This window comes from Ursus maritimus (genome assembly GCF_017311325.1).
Source record: "Ursus maritimus isolate PB19 chromosome X unlocalized genomic scaffold, ASM1731132v1 scaffold_X1, whole genome shotgun sequence".
In the NCBI taxonomy this organism is placed as follows: Eukaryota; Metazoa; Chordata; class Mammalia; order Carnivora; family Ursidae; genus Ursus; species Ursus maritimus.
The window spans coordinates 84,730,333-84,744,256 of NW_024423319.1; the positions used below are offsets into that span (position 1 = coordinate 84,730,333).

The window sequence follows — 13,924 nt, forward strand, 5'->3', positions numbered from 1 at the left end:
ACCGGGCTCGAGCTCCCAGGCTCGTTCGCACATCATCTCCCCAGGGACAAGGGTGATTGTCATCGGGCTGGTGGGGATGGTCTCGTGGCTGAGTGCACTGATCTCGACCCCCCTCATTCTGTCTTCCTAGGTCCCCGCCCTTTGTCCAGAGCAGAACAGGATGGGCACTGCCCAGGTGAGTTCCTCGTTTCCCCCTCCTTGTTTCCAGGGAACTTGAGGCAGCTTCGGGGCATCTGTATAGTAAGCCTGACAAATCTGTCACTCCGCTCTGCTCTGGCTGTTTTCCGTTCAAGCTGTAATTCAGCCCCGGTTCCTCCGATCCTTCCCCTCGCCACAGAACCCAAAACTATCAAACAGAAAAGACAGAAAGAAGGCCAGTGTTCTCATCTACCTCTTCCTCAGGAAGGGCACCTCCTCTTTGTTCTACTTCTCAGGGAAGCTCGTCGAAGCCCATAGACTCGGGTGCTTTTGCCTGACTTCGCTTCCACCTCCCTGTTCGCTTTTCCATTGTGATCAAATAAGGAAAGTAAGTCCATGCTTGACATTCTGTGCACTAAAGAGTTGTCGGAACATCCCTGTTTCTTCCGCCCCCGGTGCCACGTTTCTCCTGAGTGCCCGCTGGTAACAGCGTGGTGCTGGTGCGGGGTGGCTGGCTTTCCGCCAGTCTCACAAGCTGAGCTCAGGCCCACAGGCCGCGTGGGGTGAGCGTTTGCCTGGGTGCCCTCCCAGCCCCACTCCCGTCTTGCTCTTCCCGCCCGGCTCTTTCTGGGAGCTGTTCCTCAGTGCGGAGGGACGGTTGCACTTTCCGTGCCGCGCTCTGGGTGTATCACTCGACTGTTGCTCTGTTCGTGCACAGTCAGCTTTCGAATTTTCTTTGTTCTCTACGGTGCCTCTTGGATGACTCTTCCTGTGTGTGTTCAACAGTGTGGGTACTTCTGGAGGATACACCTGAAAGTTGGATTTGGGGGTCAAAGGTAGTCACACTTGAACCGGCTGTCCCACATCCTAGACTAGTGGCGACTTTCCCAAAATGTTAAACACCAGATAATGTCTGTGTTCAGCTTTTCCAGGCCGCTGAAAGTTGAAAAGGGATCCAGCTGGTTTTATGATGCCACTTAACCTGAAAGTTGATAAAGGTACTAAGGAAATAAATTATACAGCTGATCGATTTGAGACTATGGGTGTCAAGATTCTAAACACTCTGAATAGAGTGTTAATACGTCGAATCGAGCGCTGTGAAAAATGATTTGTACATATGGTAAAAGATTGAAAGAAAAGCTGGTTTAACAAAAGGTGAAGATTCATTCTCCCTGTCGCCCCATGCCCCGTCTCCTTCCTTGTTCCTTACGTTCTTGAGAGATCACATATACACATCTCTTTCCACATCAGAATGCCATTTACTTTGGATCTCTTCCTTCTTTACATATTACAGCACATTCTGGACATTTCCACGAGCATTCCATTTCATTGTGTGTTTGAACAACCCCGGGGTTTGCACCTGGGCACGCTTGCACTTTGGGGCCAGCAAATGCGTTGTGGAGGGCGGTTGTGTGCGCTGGAGGGTATCTAACCGCATCCCTGCCCTGCCCTCCCTTGATGCCAGTGTCCCCACCCCTCCTCCTGGGGTGACAGTGAAGAGTTTCTACAGACATTGCCGGCTGTCCCCTGGAGGGCTCACTCACCCCGCTGGTGCCCCATTTACAGCAATGGCTCTGTGATATTCCACTGGCTGCAAATACCTTATTGTGTATTTACCTTTGTGCCACGGATGTACCCTGACCATATTCTTGTGCTTTGCTGTAGGAAATGATGCAGCAGTACTGAGCCGCGTATGCTTCAGTGTGTTCCTTGTGAGCGTGTGTCATCTGCAAGGGTCTAGGTCTGGAGGTGAGGGCTCTAGGTCCGACGCTCTGTGTTCGTGGATTTTGACCGCTGAGGGCCTCTGAGCCAGTGATTCCCCTGTGCTCAGCAGTGTGGTCATGGTCCCTGACACCTGAGCTGTCACTTGGGAGGGTGATGGGGGGTGGGTTCTTCTGAGAGCTCCTCCTGGGGCGACACCTGCCTGTCACTGTCCTGCTGCACAAGGCCTGTCCTGGCTTGTCTCCCTCTGCAGCGCTGGGTAACCGGCTGCCCCATGTGGCCTGTTGGGGCCCTGCGGGTGCCACCTGTCTCCTGGACTGCAGGCCACCCAGTGAGGGTGGGGGCAGGAGGAGATCCAGGGGGTAACCGGGTGGGTCTTGCTCTCTCTCTGATAGGGATCTGGGCACTCAGAAAAGCGAGCTTTTGTTTGGTGCTGGCAAGACCAAACACAGACCTTTCCTTTTTCACCTCAATCTGCTGACCAGGGCAGACTCCCACCCTCCTGCTTCCTGTTCCGTCTCCTGCTGGGTTAGCCACGATTAGCAGTTGGGTGACTGAAAGAGCAACCCGGTGCGGCCGCGTTCGGGTGGGAACAGCCCGGTCGTTTCCCACTGTGTCTTCCCTGCCTGTCCTCCTCCAGCGTGGCTCCTCCGCCCTCACACAGAGCTCTGTATCTCTGACACTTCTGGTCAGCACATGTGTAGAAGCTTCCCCACCCAAACAGCTCTCTGCCGCACCAGCTGGGTGTCCTACCCGGAGCTCAGTTTTGACGCCGTCGCCCTAGAGATAGCATCGGATCCCATGGTTTGAGGGGTCAGTCCCACCAGACTGCCCCCCCCACCCCCCTCGGACGCCAGCCCTGAGTTGCGGCCTTTTGACCAGCTGGCTGTGGATCAGAGGGACCAGTGACGCCCTCCTTGGATTCGATTGTTTGCTAGAGCGGCTCATAGGACTCCGGGACACCCTTACTTACATTTCACAGTTTATTAAAGGCTGCGATGAAGGGCACACGTGAACAGCCAGATGAACACAGGGCAAGGCCTGTAAGGCCCTGAGCAGAAGAGCTGCTGTCTGTGTGGACTTGGGAAGCGTCATCCTCCCGGAATATGGATGTGTTCACGCACCTGGAAGCTCCCCGAGACCCATGCAGGGGGATGGTATGGCGGCTTCCTAACGCAGTGACGCTCAGTTGTTAACTCCATTTCCAGCCCCTCTTCCATCTCCGGAGAAGGGTGGGTGGGGCTGAGCAGTCCAGAGCTTCCAGTCACAGCTTGGCCTTTGTGGTCTGCAGCCCCATCTGCTCACCTCCAGTCACCTCATTAGAACGTGAGATGTTCCAAGGGGTGCCTGGGTGGCACAGCGATTAAGCATCTGCCTTCAGCTCAGGGCGTGATCCCGGCGTTATGAGATCGAGCCCCACATCAGGCTCCTCCGCTATGAGCCTGCGTCTTCCTCTCCCACTCCCCCTGCTTGTGTTCCCTCTCTCGCTGGTTGTCTCTATCTCTGTCGAATAAATAAATAAAATCTTTAAAAAAAAAAAAAAGAATGTGAGGTGTTCCAGTTCTTCTCTCGTGGGGATTTGTAAGGGTTTTAGCTGTGCAACAGGCACCTAGAGCCACGACCAGTGTGTATGTGCTGTTACCTCCCAGTCCTGACTGAAGAGCTGTGTTCAGGACTGTTGTCATAGCTCTGTGTCCTCTGCGAAGCCTTCTCTGCCCGCCCCGAGCAGAGCGGACTTCTTTCTAGGCGCCGTTCCTCTACTGCCTCTGCCATTGCCCTGGGAGCACAGGCAGCCCGCCCTCCTGCCCGCCCTCCCTTACCTGTGGTTTGTCAGTGTCTCTCCCTCTACTAGACGGGAGCCCCTTCAGTTCAGAAAGTGTGTTTTTATCGTTCTTGATATCCGCTGGACTTCCCAGCTCGGTGTGCGTTCCGTCAGTGAGCTGAAGGATTGCGATTCCAGAGGAAGAGATCTTTACCACCTTCTCTGTTTGTTTGTGAAGTGTAAAATACCTTAGGTGACATACGCGCTCCATACGCTGTACGGTTGTGCGGTGAGCAGCAAAGAGCAGTGGTGTCGGGGCAGGCAGTGCAGTCGTGTTGCCAACGTGCGTGTGGAAAGCAGAACGCATGCATTCATCCCTCTGTCCTCGCTCTGTGACCCTGGGCAGCTGATGTTCCACTGTGAGCAGCCAGTCTGTCCTCTGTCTGGGATCTCCTGGGGTGGGAAGCACATTGACTCTCCACTACGTGTGAAAGACCAAGCGCGGCACTCTGGGCTGATGAGGAATGTGCTGTTGCAGGAATCCTTGACCTTCGGGGATGTGTTTGTGGACTTCACCCTGGAGGAGTGGCAGCAGCTGGACTCCGCTCAGAAGAACCTCTACAGGGATGTCACGCTGGAGAACTACAGCCACCTGGTGTCCGTGGGTGAGGGACGGCTGCACACTGTGCCTGGGACACACGTGCTCGTGTCACCTCGGCTGCTGCCCGCTCCGGGGCCTCTGAAGCCTGGAATGAGACTGGACCTCAGGCTCACCGCTGAGAAGTCACAGTCCCATGTACACCCCGCCCAGGATGTCTGTGCTCTTGCCCTCTCGGCGACTGTTCTGCACCGAGGGGCACAGAACTGTCCACACGGGGCCGGCTCCAAGGCTGTACTGTCTCTGATTGGCAAGGATAGGTCTCGGTTCCCGGAATGCCTCTGGTATTGCTAATGACGTCCTGTGTCATTTCCCCTCCTCAGGATACCTGGTTCCCAAACCAGATGAGGTCTTGCGATTGGGTCGAGGAGAAGAGGCCAGGAGGGCAGAGGGAGAGCCGCCAACGCGCAGCTACCCAGGTGAGCACGCCCGGGGCAGTCGGGCGGGGCCAGGGACCTAGGAGGTCTACGAGAGCTGGGCGTCACGGGCAGGTCTGGGAGCTCTTGTCAAAGCCCCTAGACTGGGGGACGTGACTTGGGTTCGATGAAACCAGCCGCCGTGGTATCCACACGATGCCCCCTTCCCACCACCCTTCTGCAGCCCCCTGTCCTTCTCGGGGTTCAGACCGTGCGGCCACCGCTGCTCTTCAGATCCCATGTCCACCTTCCGGTAGCCTGGGTGGCCTTCCCCCTTTCCTGCTCCCCCTCCTTTCTGGAAGCTTTGATGGTGTTTTCCCTCCCTTGGTATCGGCCTTTTTCTCAGAAGACATGGGATGTAGGTGTGACGCTTTCTCTTTATTTGTCGTCTGTGGGCCCTTTACATCTGACGCTGGGAGTCTTCTTCAGCCTCAGGGAGTCATTCCGCCTGGCTTGGTGGAGTGGTGGGGACCGCAAGCTTTGCTGGTGGCCTCCAGCTCAGCCAGGCCGGGCAGCCCCCCGTGCTCTCTCTGTGCTCCCGTCGTGCTCAACAGCGTCAGCCTTCGTGGGCCAGAGTCCTCTCTTCTCAGCCCCTCCGTCTCTTCCAAATGTGACTCGACTCTGCCTGTTGTCAGCTTCCTGCTCTCATCACTGCGTCCCTCCTGCTCAGCTATTTTGTCTTCCGTGTCTTCTCTGTATTGACTCAGAACACAAGGGACCTGGAGAGGACATCCCTCCCGGGCAGCCTGCTTCCGTGAGCGCCACCTCCGTCCTGGGCCCAGTGGCTCTTTGCCTCGTTTGTGGGTTTGGTTGGTCTGGCTCTGGGTCCCTGGTGGGGATCCACACACTTCAGATGCCGCTCTTCCCCTTTTTCTGGTGCACTCACAGCGGCTGCCCCGGGCGCCCACCCTGGATGGCTTCTCCAGGACCGGCCTCTGCTGGGCTCTGCACCCGCTCTCTGGGGGCCTCCCTGGGCTAGTCTGCACCCACCTCCCTGTCGCCTCTCCCAGGGCTCTTCGGGGTACAGTGTCCCCTTTGTGCTCTGTCAAACCCGTATCCACCGCCTTGTCCAGATGCATCCGCCTTTCTGCTCTGCTCTTGGCCTGCTTTTCCCACCTCCGGGGTGTCCAGGAATTGAAGTGGCTGAGTGGCTGAGGCTCCTTCTCAGTTCACTCGTGCCCCGCAAGCAGGAGGCAGAAACTCGGAGGCACAGTCCCCCCTGGAGTCCAGTTCCCTCATATGAAAAACTGTTCTGTTGGAAGGAAGTGCAGCCACGTTGGGTGTGCGTGCGGGCAGGTCGGGGTCCAGGTCACGTCAGCACGTTCCCAGCCGCACCTCCAAGTTCACTTCTTCTCGGGCTTTCTCTTTGTAGTTCTGCTGATGGCTATCGCCTGGGTCCCGGGAATCACTTCACAGCTGCTCTTCTGGAGATTTCTGTTTTATCTCCTCTCTCTGAACAATCCGGCTTTATCTCAGTTACACCTTGGCCTTCTCTCAGCTCTTCACAATGCTCGTTTCTCTGTTGGTACGTTTATAAGGGTAAATAATAGAGCGAAGCTTCTGTTTTTGCATTCCGTTTGGTAACTCTTTTTTCAAAGCTGGCTAAGTGTCTGTGGCTTATTCTCTGCCTAGAACATGGAACCCTAGAGAGAACGCCTGCATCTTACTCTTACCTGTCCAGGTGTGGGGCTGGTGGAACATTCGATAAACAATTTTTCCTTTTGGAGGAGGGCAGAGGGAGGAGGCTCAGTGTTCCTCCACAGCGAGCAGTCACTAGCCCGGCCTTGGAGCTCACGGCCCGGATTCAACTTCTGGCTTCTTTGCGCACTAGCTGTCCCTTGCACACTCGGCTCAAAGTCTCTTTGCCTGTTTGAACTTACGGGATTGTCAGAATTTAATGAGTGAATGAACGTAAAGCACCAAAAAGCGTGCCTGGCCCCCTGGGAGCTTTCGGTAGTGGTTTTCACTGTTTGTATTGTTGTTGATAATAGAGTATGTCTTACTACAGTCTTTGTTAACCCAGGGCGTATCACATGGTGACCTGCGGACCCCTCAGGATCCTCACGGTTAGGCCCCAGCCTGTGGACATTGTTCCAGAAAGCCCGGGGTGGTCCTGGTTTGCGAACTGTGACTGACACTGCAGATAGCCCGATGCCCATGGCCAATTAAGAGCCACTGGCTTAAATATCGCAAGAAGCGTTCAAAGGCTGGGGAGGCACAGCCAGGCCTCACCCAGGAGCATGGGGTCAGGTGGGATGAGAAGGACAGGAGCGGGTGGATGGACTCATTACTGGACAGCTTTTTCTCTTCCCCCATTTCTCCAGACTTCAGGCTACTTCGGGACTGCATATTCCCCTGGACCTGGAGGAAATTTCTGGCAGGTCCCAGAAATTCTCTGGTTGTTCTGTTGGGGCTCCTGGGCGGCTCAGTCAGTTGGGTGTCTGACACTTGATATTGGCTGAGGTCGCGATCTCAGTGTCCAGGGCTCCAGCCCTGCTTCGGGCTCTCTGCTCAGCGGGGAGTCTGCTTGTCTCCCTCTCCCTCTGCCCGTCCCCCTGCTCTCTCTCTCTCTCAAATAAATAAGTAGATCTTTAAAAAAACTTCTCTGGTCGTTGTGAGACAAGGGAAATCTAGGAATGGTTAGTCTCAAGAGCGGCCTCACTGCAGCAACCCGACTTGTCCAAGCCCATGTAGTTCACTTCCCCTTTTACCTTTATTTCCTTTTCTGTACCTACGCTGGGTTTACTTTGCTGTTCTCTGTCTAGCCTTTCCCCCGACATTTTATTATAATTTTCACACAGAACAAGTGAAAGAATTCTAGTTTGAACACCCATGGCGTTCCCCCTAGGTTCTACAATGAACATTTTGCTGTATTTGCTTTTGTCTTGTCTGTGTACCAATTCCTCTGTCCTTCCATCAGGCCGCTTTCTTTTTGTGATGAGTTTCTCAGTAAGTTTCAGAGATCGGTACACTTCACCCCTAAATACTTCCATAGGCGTATCATTAACTAGAGGTCACTACCAGTTAATATTGTTTGTCCTTAATGCTTAATAGTTACTTTAATAAAAGGAAATTCATAAATAGCACCATATGATATTTGGTTGTATGTAATAATGTTTTAACGAATTCCCATATGTGTTTTCCATGTGTTTTCATTATGTATTTATGCGGATGTGACTGTTGTTTTTTTAAGTGAGGTTTATTGAGGTATAACTTATATGCCCTGAAGTTCACCTTTGTTATGTGTATATAGTTCTGTAGATTTAACGAAGATTTAGTCATGTAACCACGAACACCATCAACATATCGGACGTCTTTATTCCCCTAAAGCATCCCCTTGTGCCCCTATGTAATTAAAATTCTTTCTTACTTCCATATCTGGGATTTGGATTTGGAATCTTCTCATTTCTATTCTTCTCATTTATTCTTTCTAGAATATCATATAAAATGCATGTAATAGTAAATAATTTCGTGTGTCCTCGTTCTTTCTCTTACCTTAATGCTTTTTAGGTTCATCCGTGTTTGATGTATATCAGCATTTTGTTCCTTTTTGAAGGTAAATAATGTTATATCTGTTTATTTACTAAGCAGTTTACGCGTATTTGAATTTTTTTGAATTTTTGGTTATTATGAAAGAAGCTGGTATGAACATTCATGTCCTGGTGTTTGTATGGACACGTATTTATCTTCTTGGGTAAGTTTCTGGACTGGAATTGCTTGGTCATAGGGTGAATGTATGTTTAGCTTCACAAGACATCACCACACTGTTTCCCAGAACGGCTGTACCATTTTTGTCGACCATCAGCGACGTGGAGACTTCTAGGTGTCTTGCATCCTTGCTAGCACTTGGTACTGAGTATTGTTAGTCTTTCTTTCTAGTAGCTGTGTTGGAGCTTCTCATTTTGATTTCAATTTGCATTTCTCCCATAACTAATGTTTAGCATCTTTTCAAGTGCTTATTTGCCATCTCTACATCTTGGGTGAGCTGTTTGTGGTAACGTTTACCATTTTTGTTGCTATCAAATGGTTAAGAGCTGTTTATATATTGTGGATGCCAGTCCTTTAGCAGCTATGTGTTTCCCATGTGTTTCCCCCCAGGCTGTGGCTTGTTTTTATCTTAATAGGGTCTTTCAAAAAAAGACATTCTTTATTTTGATAATGCCCAATTTATCCAGCTTTTCTTTTACGATCCATGCCTGTTGTGCCCTATTAAACAATTCTCTTTCTACTCCATGGTAACAAAGAACTCCTCGTATGATTTCATTCAGAAGATTGACAATTTTAGTTCTTATATTTAGGCCAATGGACATGAGAGAAGTACTTTAATACCTGGTGTGAGGTAAGGATCAATGTTCTTTCTTTTTGCCTATGCATATTCAATTATTCCAGCAGCATTTTCAAAAGTGCTGTATTTCCTCTATCAGTTTACCTTGGCCCCCTTGTTGAAAACAGTTGAACACATATGCGTTGGTCTACATACCACACTTCTTAATTACTAGAGCCTTACATGAAGTGTTCAGATCAGATGACATGCATCTTCCAGCTTTATTCTTCCTTTTCATAATGTCTTGGCTATTCTAGGTCCTTGATAGTTTCATTTAAATTTTAGAATCAGCTTGTCAGTTTCTACATCACAGCCTCCGGAGATTTTGTTTGGGATTGCATTAAATCTGTGGATCACTGAAGTACTAACAATATTGAGCCTTCCAATTCATGAACACGATGTATCTCTCTATTTATTTAGGTCTTTTAAAATCCATCTCAGTAATATTGTAGTTTTGATGGCACAGGTCTTACATAGGAAGTGCAATTGGAATTTATTCTATTTTCAGTATATTTACTTTTTGTCAGTATCTCATTTTTTTAGTTTAATAGTTGCTCTAGGGATTAAGATACACAGTTAACCTTTTACATTCTGCTTAGACACGTATTTTATTTTGCTTTTTTGTTTTTATAACTTTGAATTTTGATATAGTTTCAAATTTACAGAAAATTTCAAAATCAATACCAGAAACTCCTTGTAGACTCTGCCCAGATTCACCAGTTGGTTGCATTTTGCTCTGTTCGCTTTGTTGTCTTCTGTGTCTATATCTATCTATTATCTATATGCATGGACTTACATTTAAATGAACTCTTATGAACCATTTAAGACTGCAGGTGCAATGTCCCTTCACCCATAACACATCACTGTACATTTTCTAAAAACCAGGATTCCCTTTTAAAACGCACTGTGGTCATCACAATTGGGAACGTTCACATCAATACACACTGTCCGTATTCAAATGTCACCAGCTGCTCCAATGATGTCCCACTGGGGGGCCTTGGTAACTGAGAAGGTTGCCATGGCAACAGATTCTGGCAGCCTTGTCAGCAGGCAGCAGCTCAGAGGAGGCTGGGCTGTGCCTCCTGGGGAACAGCCTGGGGGAGGAGGGCCCAGAGAGGGGGGCAGGAGGGCAGCCCCCACCAGGCTTGGAGATGGTCCTTGCCTGAGGGTCAGAGTTAATGGAGCCTTGGGAACCACACAGAGTGAAGTTCCTCCTGGCTACTTAGATTTATGTTTTAACATTTCAAACAATACGTAGAAGCTTTAATATACGTCCTTTTTTTTCTTATAATAATTTTTTATTACATTATGTTAGTCACCATACAGAACATCCCTAGTTTTTGATGTAAAGTTCCATGATTCGTTAATTGCTTATAACACCCAGTGCTCCATGCAATACGTGCCCTTCTTAATATCCATCACCAGCCTATCCCATCCCCCCCCCAAGCCCTCAGTTTGTTTCCCAGAGTCCATAGTCTCTCATGGTTCATTCCCCGTTCTGTTTACCCCCCTTTCTTCCCTTTCTTCCCTTTCTTCTCCTACCGATCTTCCTACTTCTTATATTCCATAAGTGACTGAAACTATATGATAATTGTCTTTCTCTGCTTGACTTATTTCGCTTAGCATTATCTCCTCCAGTCCCATCCATGTTGCTGCAAATGTTGAGAAATCGTTCTTTTTGATGGCTGAGTAATATTCCATTGTATATATGAACCACATCTTCTTAATCCAGTCATCTGTTGAAGGGCATCTCGGCTCTTTCCACAATGTAGCTATTATGGACAATGCTGCTATGAACATTGGGGTGCATATGGCCCTTCTCTTCACTACGTCTGTATCTTTGGGGTAAATACCCAGTAGTGCAATTGCTGGATCATAGGGTAGCTCAATTTTTAACTTTTTAAGGGACCTCCACACCGTTTTCCAAAGTGGCTGTACCAACTTGCATTCCCACCAACAGTGTAAGAGGGATCCCCTTTCTCCACATCCTCTCCAACATTTGTTGTTTCCTGCCTTGTCAATTTTTGCCATTCTAACTGGTGTAAGGTGGTATCTCAATGTGGTTTTGATTTGAATTTCCCTGATGGCTAATGATTTTGAACATTTTTTCATGTGTCTGTTAGCCATCTGTATGTCTTCATTGGAAAAGTGTCTGTTCATATCTTCTGCCCATTTTTTTAACAATATTTTTTATTATATTATGTTAGTCACCATACAGTACATCCCTAGTTTTGATGTAAAGTTCCATGATTCATTACTTGCATATAACACCCAGTGCACCATACAATACGTGCCCTCCCTAATATCCATCACCAGCCTATCCCATTCCCCCACCCCCTCCCCTCTGAAGCCCTCAGTTTGTTTCCCAGAGTCCATAGTCTCTCATGGTTTATTCCCCCTTCTCTTTATTTTTTGATGTGATTATTTGTTTCCCGTGTATTGAGTTTGAGAAGTTCTTTGTAGATCTTGGATACTAATCTTTTATCTGTATTGTCATTTGCAAATATCTTCTCCCATTCCATGGGCTGCCTCTTAGTTTTTTTGACTGTTTCCTTGGCTGTGCAGAAGCTTTTTATCTTGATGAAGTCCCACAAGTTCATTTTCTGTTTCTCTTGCCTTTGGAGATGTGTCATGAAAAAGTTGCTGTGGCCGATGTCAAAGAGGTTGTAGCCTATGTTCTTCTCTAGGATTTTGATGGATTCCTGTCTCACATCGAGGTCTTTCATGCATTTGGAGTTTATTTTTGTGTATGGTGTGAGAGAGTGGTCAAGTTTCATTCTTTTGCATGTAGCTGTCCAATTTTCCCAGCACCATTTATTGAAGAGACTGTCTTTTTTCCACTGGATGTGTTTTCCTGCTTTGTCAAAGATTAGTTGCCCAAAGAGCCGAGGGTCCATTTCTGGGTTCTCTGTTCTGTTCCGTTGGTCTGTGTGTCTGTTTTTGTGCCAGTACCATGCTGTCTTTGTGATCACAGCTTTGTAGTACAGCTTGAAATCCGGCAATGTGATGCCCCCAGCTTTGTTTTTCCTTTTCAACAATTCTTTGGCGATTCGGGGCCTTTTCTGGTTCCACACAAATTTAAGGGCTGTTTGTTCCAGTTCTTTGAAAAATGTCATTGGTATTTTGATCGGGATGGCATTGAACGTGTAGATTGCTCTGGGTAGCATAGACATTTTGACTATGTTAATTCTTCCGATCCATGAGCATGGAATATTTTTCCATCTTTTTGTGTCTTCTTCAATGTCTTTCAAGAGTGATTTGTAGTTTCTAGTAGTTTCTAGAATATAGATCCTTTACCTCTCTGGTTAAGTTAATTCCGAGACAACGTATGATTTTTGGTGCTATTGTAAATGGAACGGATTCCCTAATTTCTCTTTCTACAGTCTCATTGTTCATGTATAGAAATGCAACTGATTTCTGAGCATGGATTTTGTATCCCACCACATTATTGAATTGCTCTGTAACTTCTAGTAGTTTGGGGGTGGAGTCTTTTGGGTTTTCCATATAGAGTATCATGTCATCTGCGAAGAGAGACAGTTTGACCTCTTCTTTGCCGATTTGAATACCTTTTATCCCTTTTTGTTGTCTGATTGCTGTTGCAAGGACTTCTAGTACTATGTTGAATAATAATGGCGAGAGTAGGCATCCTTGTCGTGTTCCTGATCTTAAGGGAAAGGCGTCCAGCTTTTCCCCATTGAGAATGATATTTGCTGTAGGCTTTTCATAGATGGTTTTTATGAGATTGAGGAATGTACCCTCTGTCCCTACACTCTGAAGTGTTTTAATCAGGAAAGGATGCTGTATTTTGTCAAATGCTTTTTCTGCATCTATTGAGAGAATCATATGATTTCTGAATTTTTCCTTCTGGATAAAATCTAAGACACTGATCGATTTGCGAATGTTGAACCACCCTTGCATCCCAGGGATGAATCCCACTTGGTCATGATGGATAATCCTTTTAATGTACTGTTGGATTCTATTAGCCAGGATCTTGTTGAGAATTTTGGTGTCCATATTCATCAGGGATATCGGTCTGTAATTCTCCTTTTTAATGGGGTCTTTGCCTGGTTTGGGGATCAAGGTAATATTGGCCTCATAGAATGAGTTTGGTAGTTTTCCTTCTGTTTCTATTTTTTGAAACAGCTTCAGGAGAATAGGTATTATTTCTTCTTTGAATGTTTGGTAGAATTCCCTGGGGAATCCGTCAGGCCCTGGACTTTTGTTTTGGGGGAGGTTTTTAATCACTGCTTCAATCTCTTCATAATTAATCGGTCTGTTTAAAAAATCAATTTCTTCCTGTTTCAGTCTTGGTAGTTTATAGGTTTCCAGGAAGGCATCCATTTCTTCCAGGTTGTTTAATTTATTGGCATAAAGCTGTTCATAAAAGTTTCTAATGATCCTTCCTATTTCATTGGTGTTGATTGTGACATCTCCCCTTTCATTCATAATTTTATTAATTTGGGTCCTTTCTCTGTTCTTTTGAATAAGTCTTGCCAGTGGCTTATCGATCTTACTTATTCTTTCAAAGAACCAGCTTCTAATTCTGTTGATCTGCTCTACTGTGTTCCTGGTTTCTAATTCATTGATTTCTGCTCTAATCTTGATCAACTGCTTTCTCGTGCATGGGTTAGGCCTGTTTTTCTGTTCCAGCTCCAGCTTCTTGAGGTGAGAATATAAAAACTGCATTTTAGATTTTTCTATTCTTTTGAGTGAAGCTTGGATGGCTATGTATTTTCCCCTTAGGACTGCCTTTGCAGTGTCCCATAGGTTTTGGACCATTGTGTTTTCATTCTCGTTGTTCTCCATAAATTGTTTAAATTGATTTTTAATTTCCTGGTTTACCCAATCATTCTTGAGCAGGATTGTTTTTAGTTTCCATGTGTTTGAGTTTCTTCCAAATTTTT

At 47.5% G+C, this 13,924-nt stretch overlaps 2 protein-coding genes across 10 annotated transcripts in view; one reads left to right on the plus strand and one right to left on the minus strand.

Annotated features, from left to right (window-relative positions):
• ZNF674 (zinc finger protein 674) overlaps nt 1-13,924 on the plus strand; it is a 37,654-nt gene that overhangs the window by 6,042 nt on the left and 17,688 nt on the right. For 2 of the 8 annotated variants that reach the window (XR_005835415.1, XR_005835411.1), the window contains exons 2-4: nt 131-175; nt 435-526; nt 1,804-3,293. Coding sequence is in view for 2 of the 8 variants with exons in the window: in XM_040632624.1 (XP_040488558.1) it covers nt 161-175; nt 4,161-4,287; nt 4,604-4,699 (238 nt within the window). In the remaining 6 variants the exon portion in view is untranslated. Of the gene's footprint in view, nt 1-130; nt 176-434; nt 527-1,803; nt 3,294-4,160; nt 4,288-4,603; nt 4,700-13,924 lie in introns of those variants that run through there. The other 6 variants (XM_040632624.1, XM_040632620.1, XR_005835416.1 and 3 more) reach the window with 4 other exon arrangements.
• Nucleotides 1-13,924, minus strand: part of KRBOX4 (KRAB box domain containing 4) — a 64,850-nt gene that overhangs the window by 5,783 nt on the left and 45,143 nt on the right. The gene's annotated exons all lie outside the window — the stretch shown is intronic.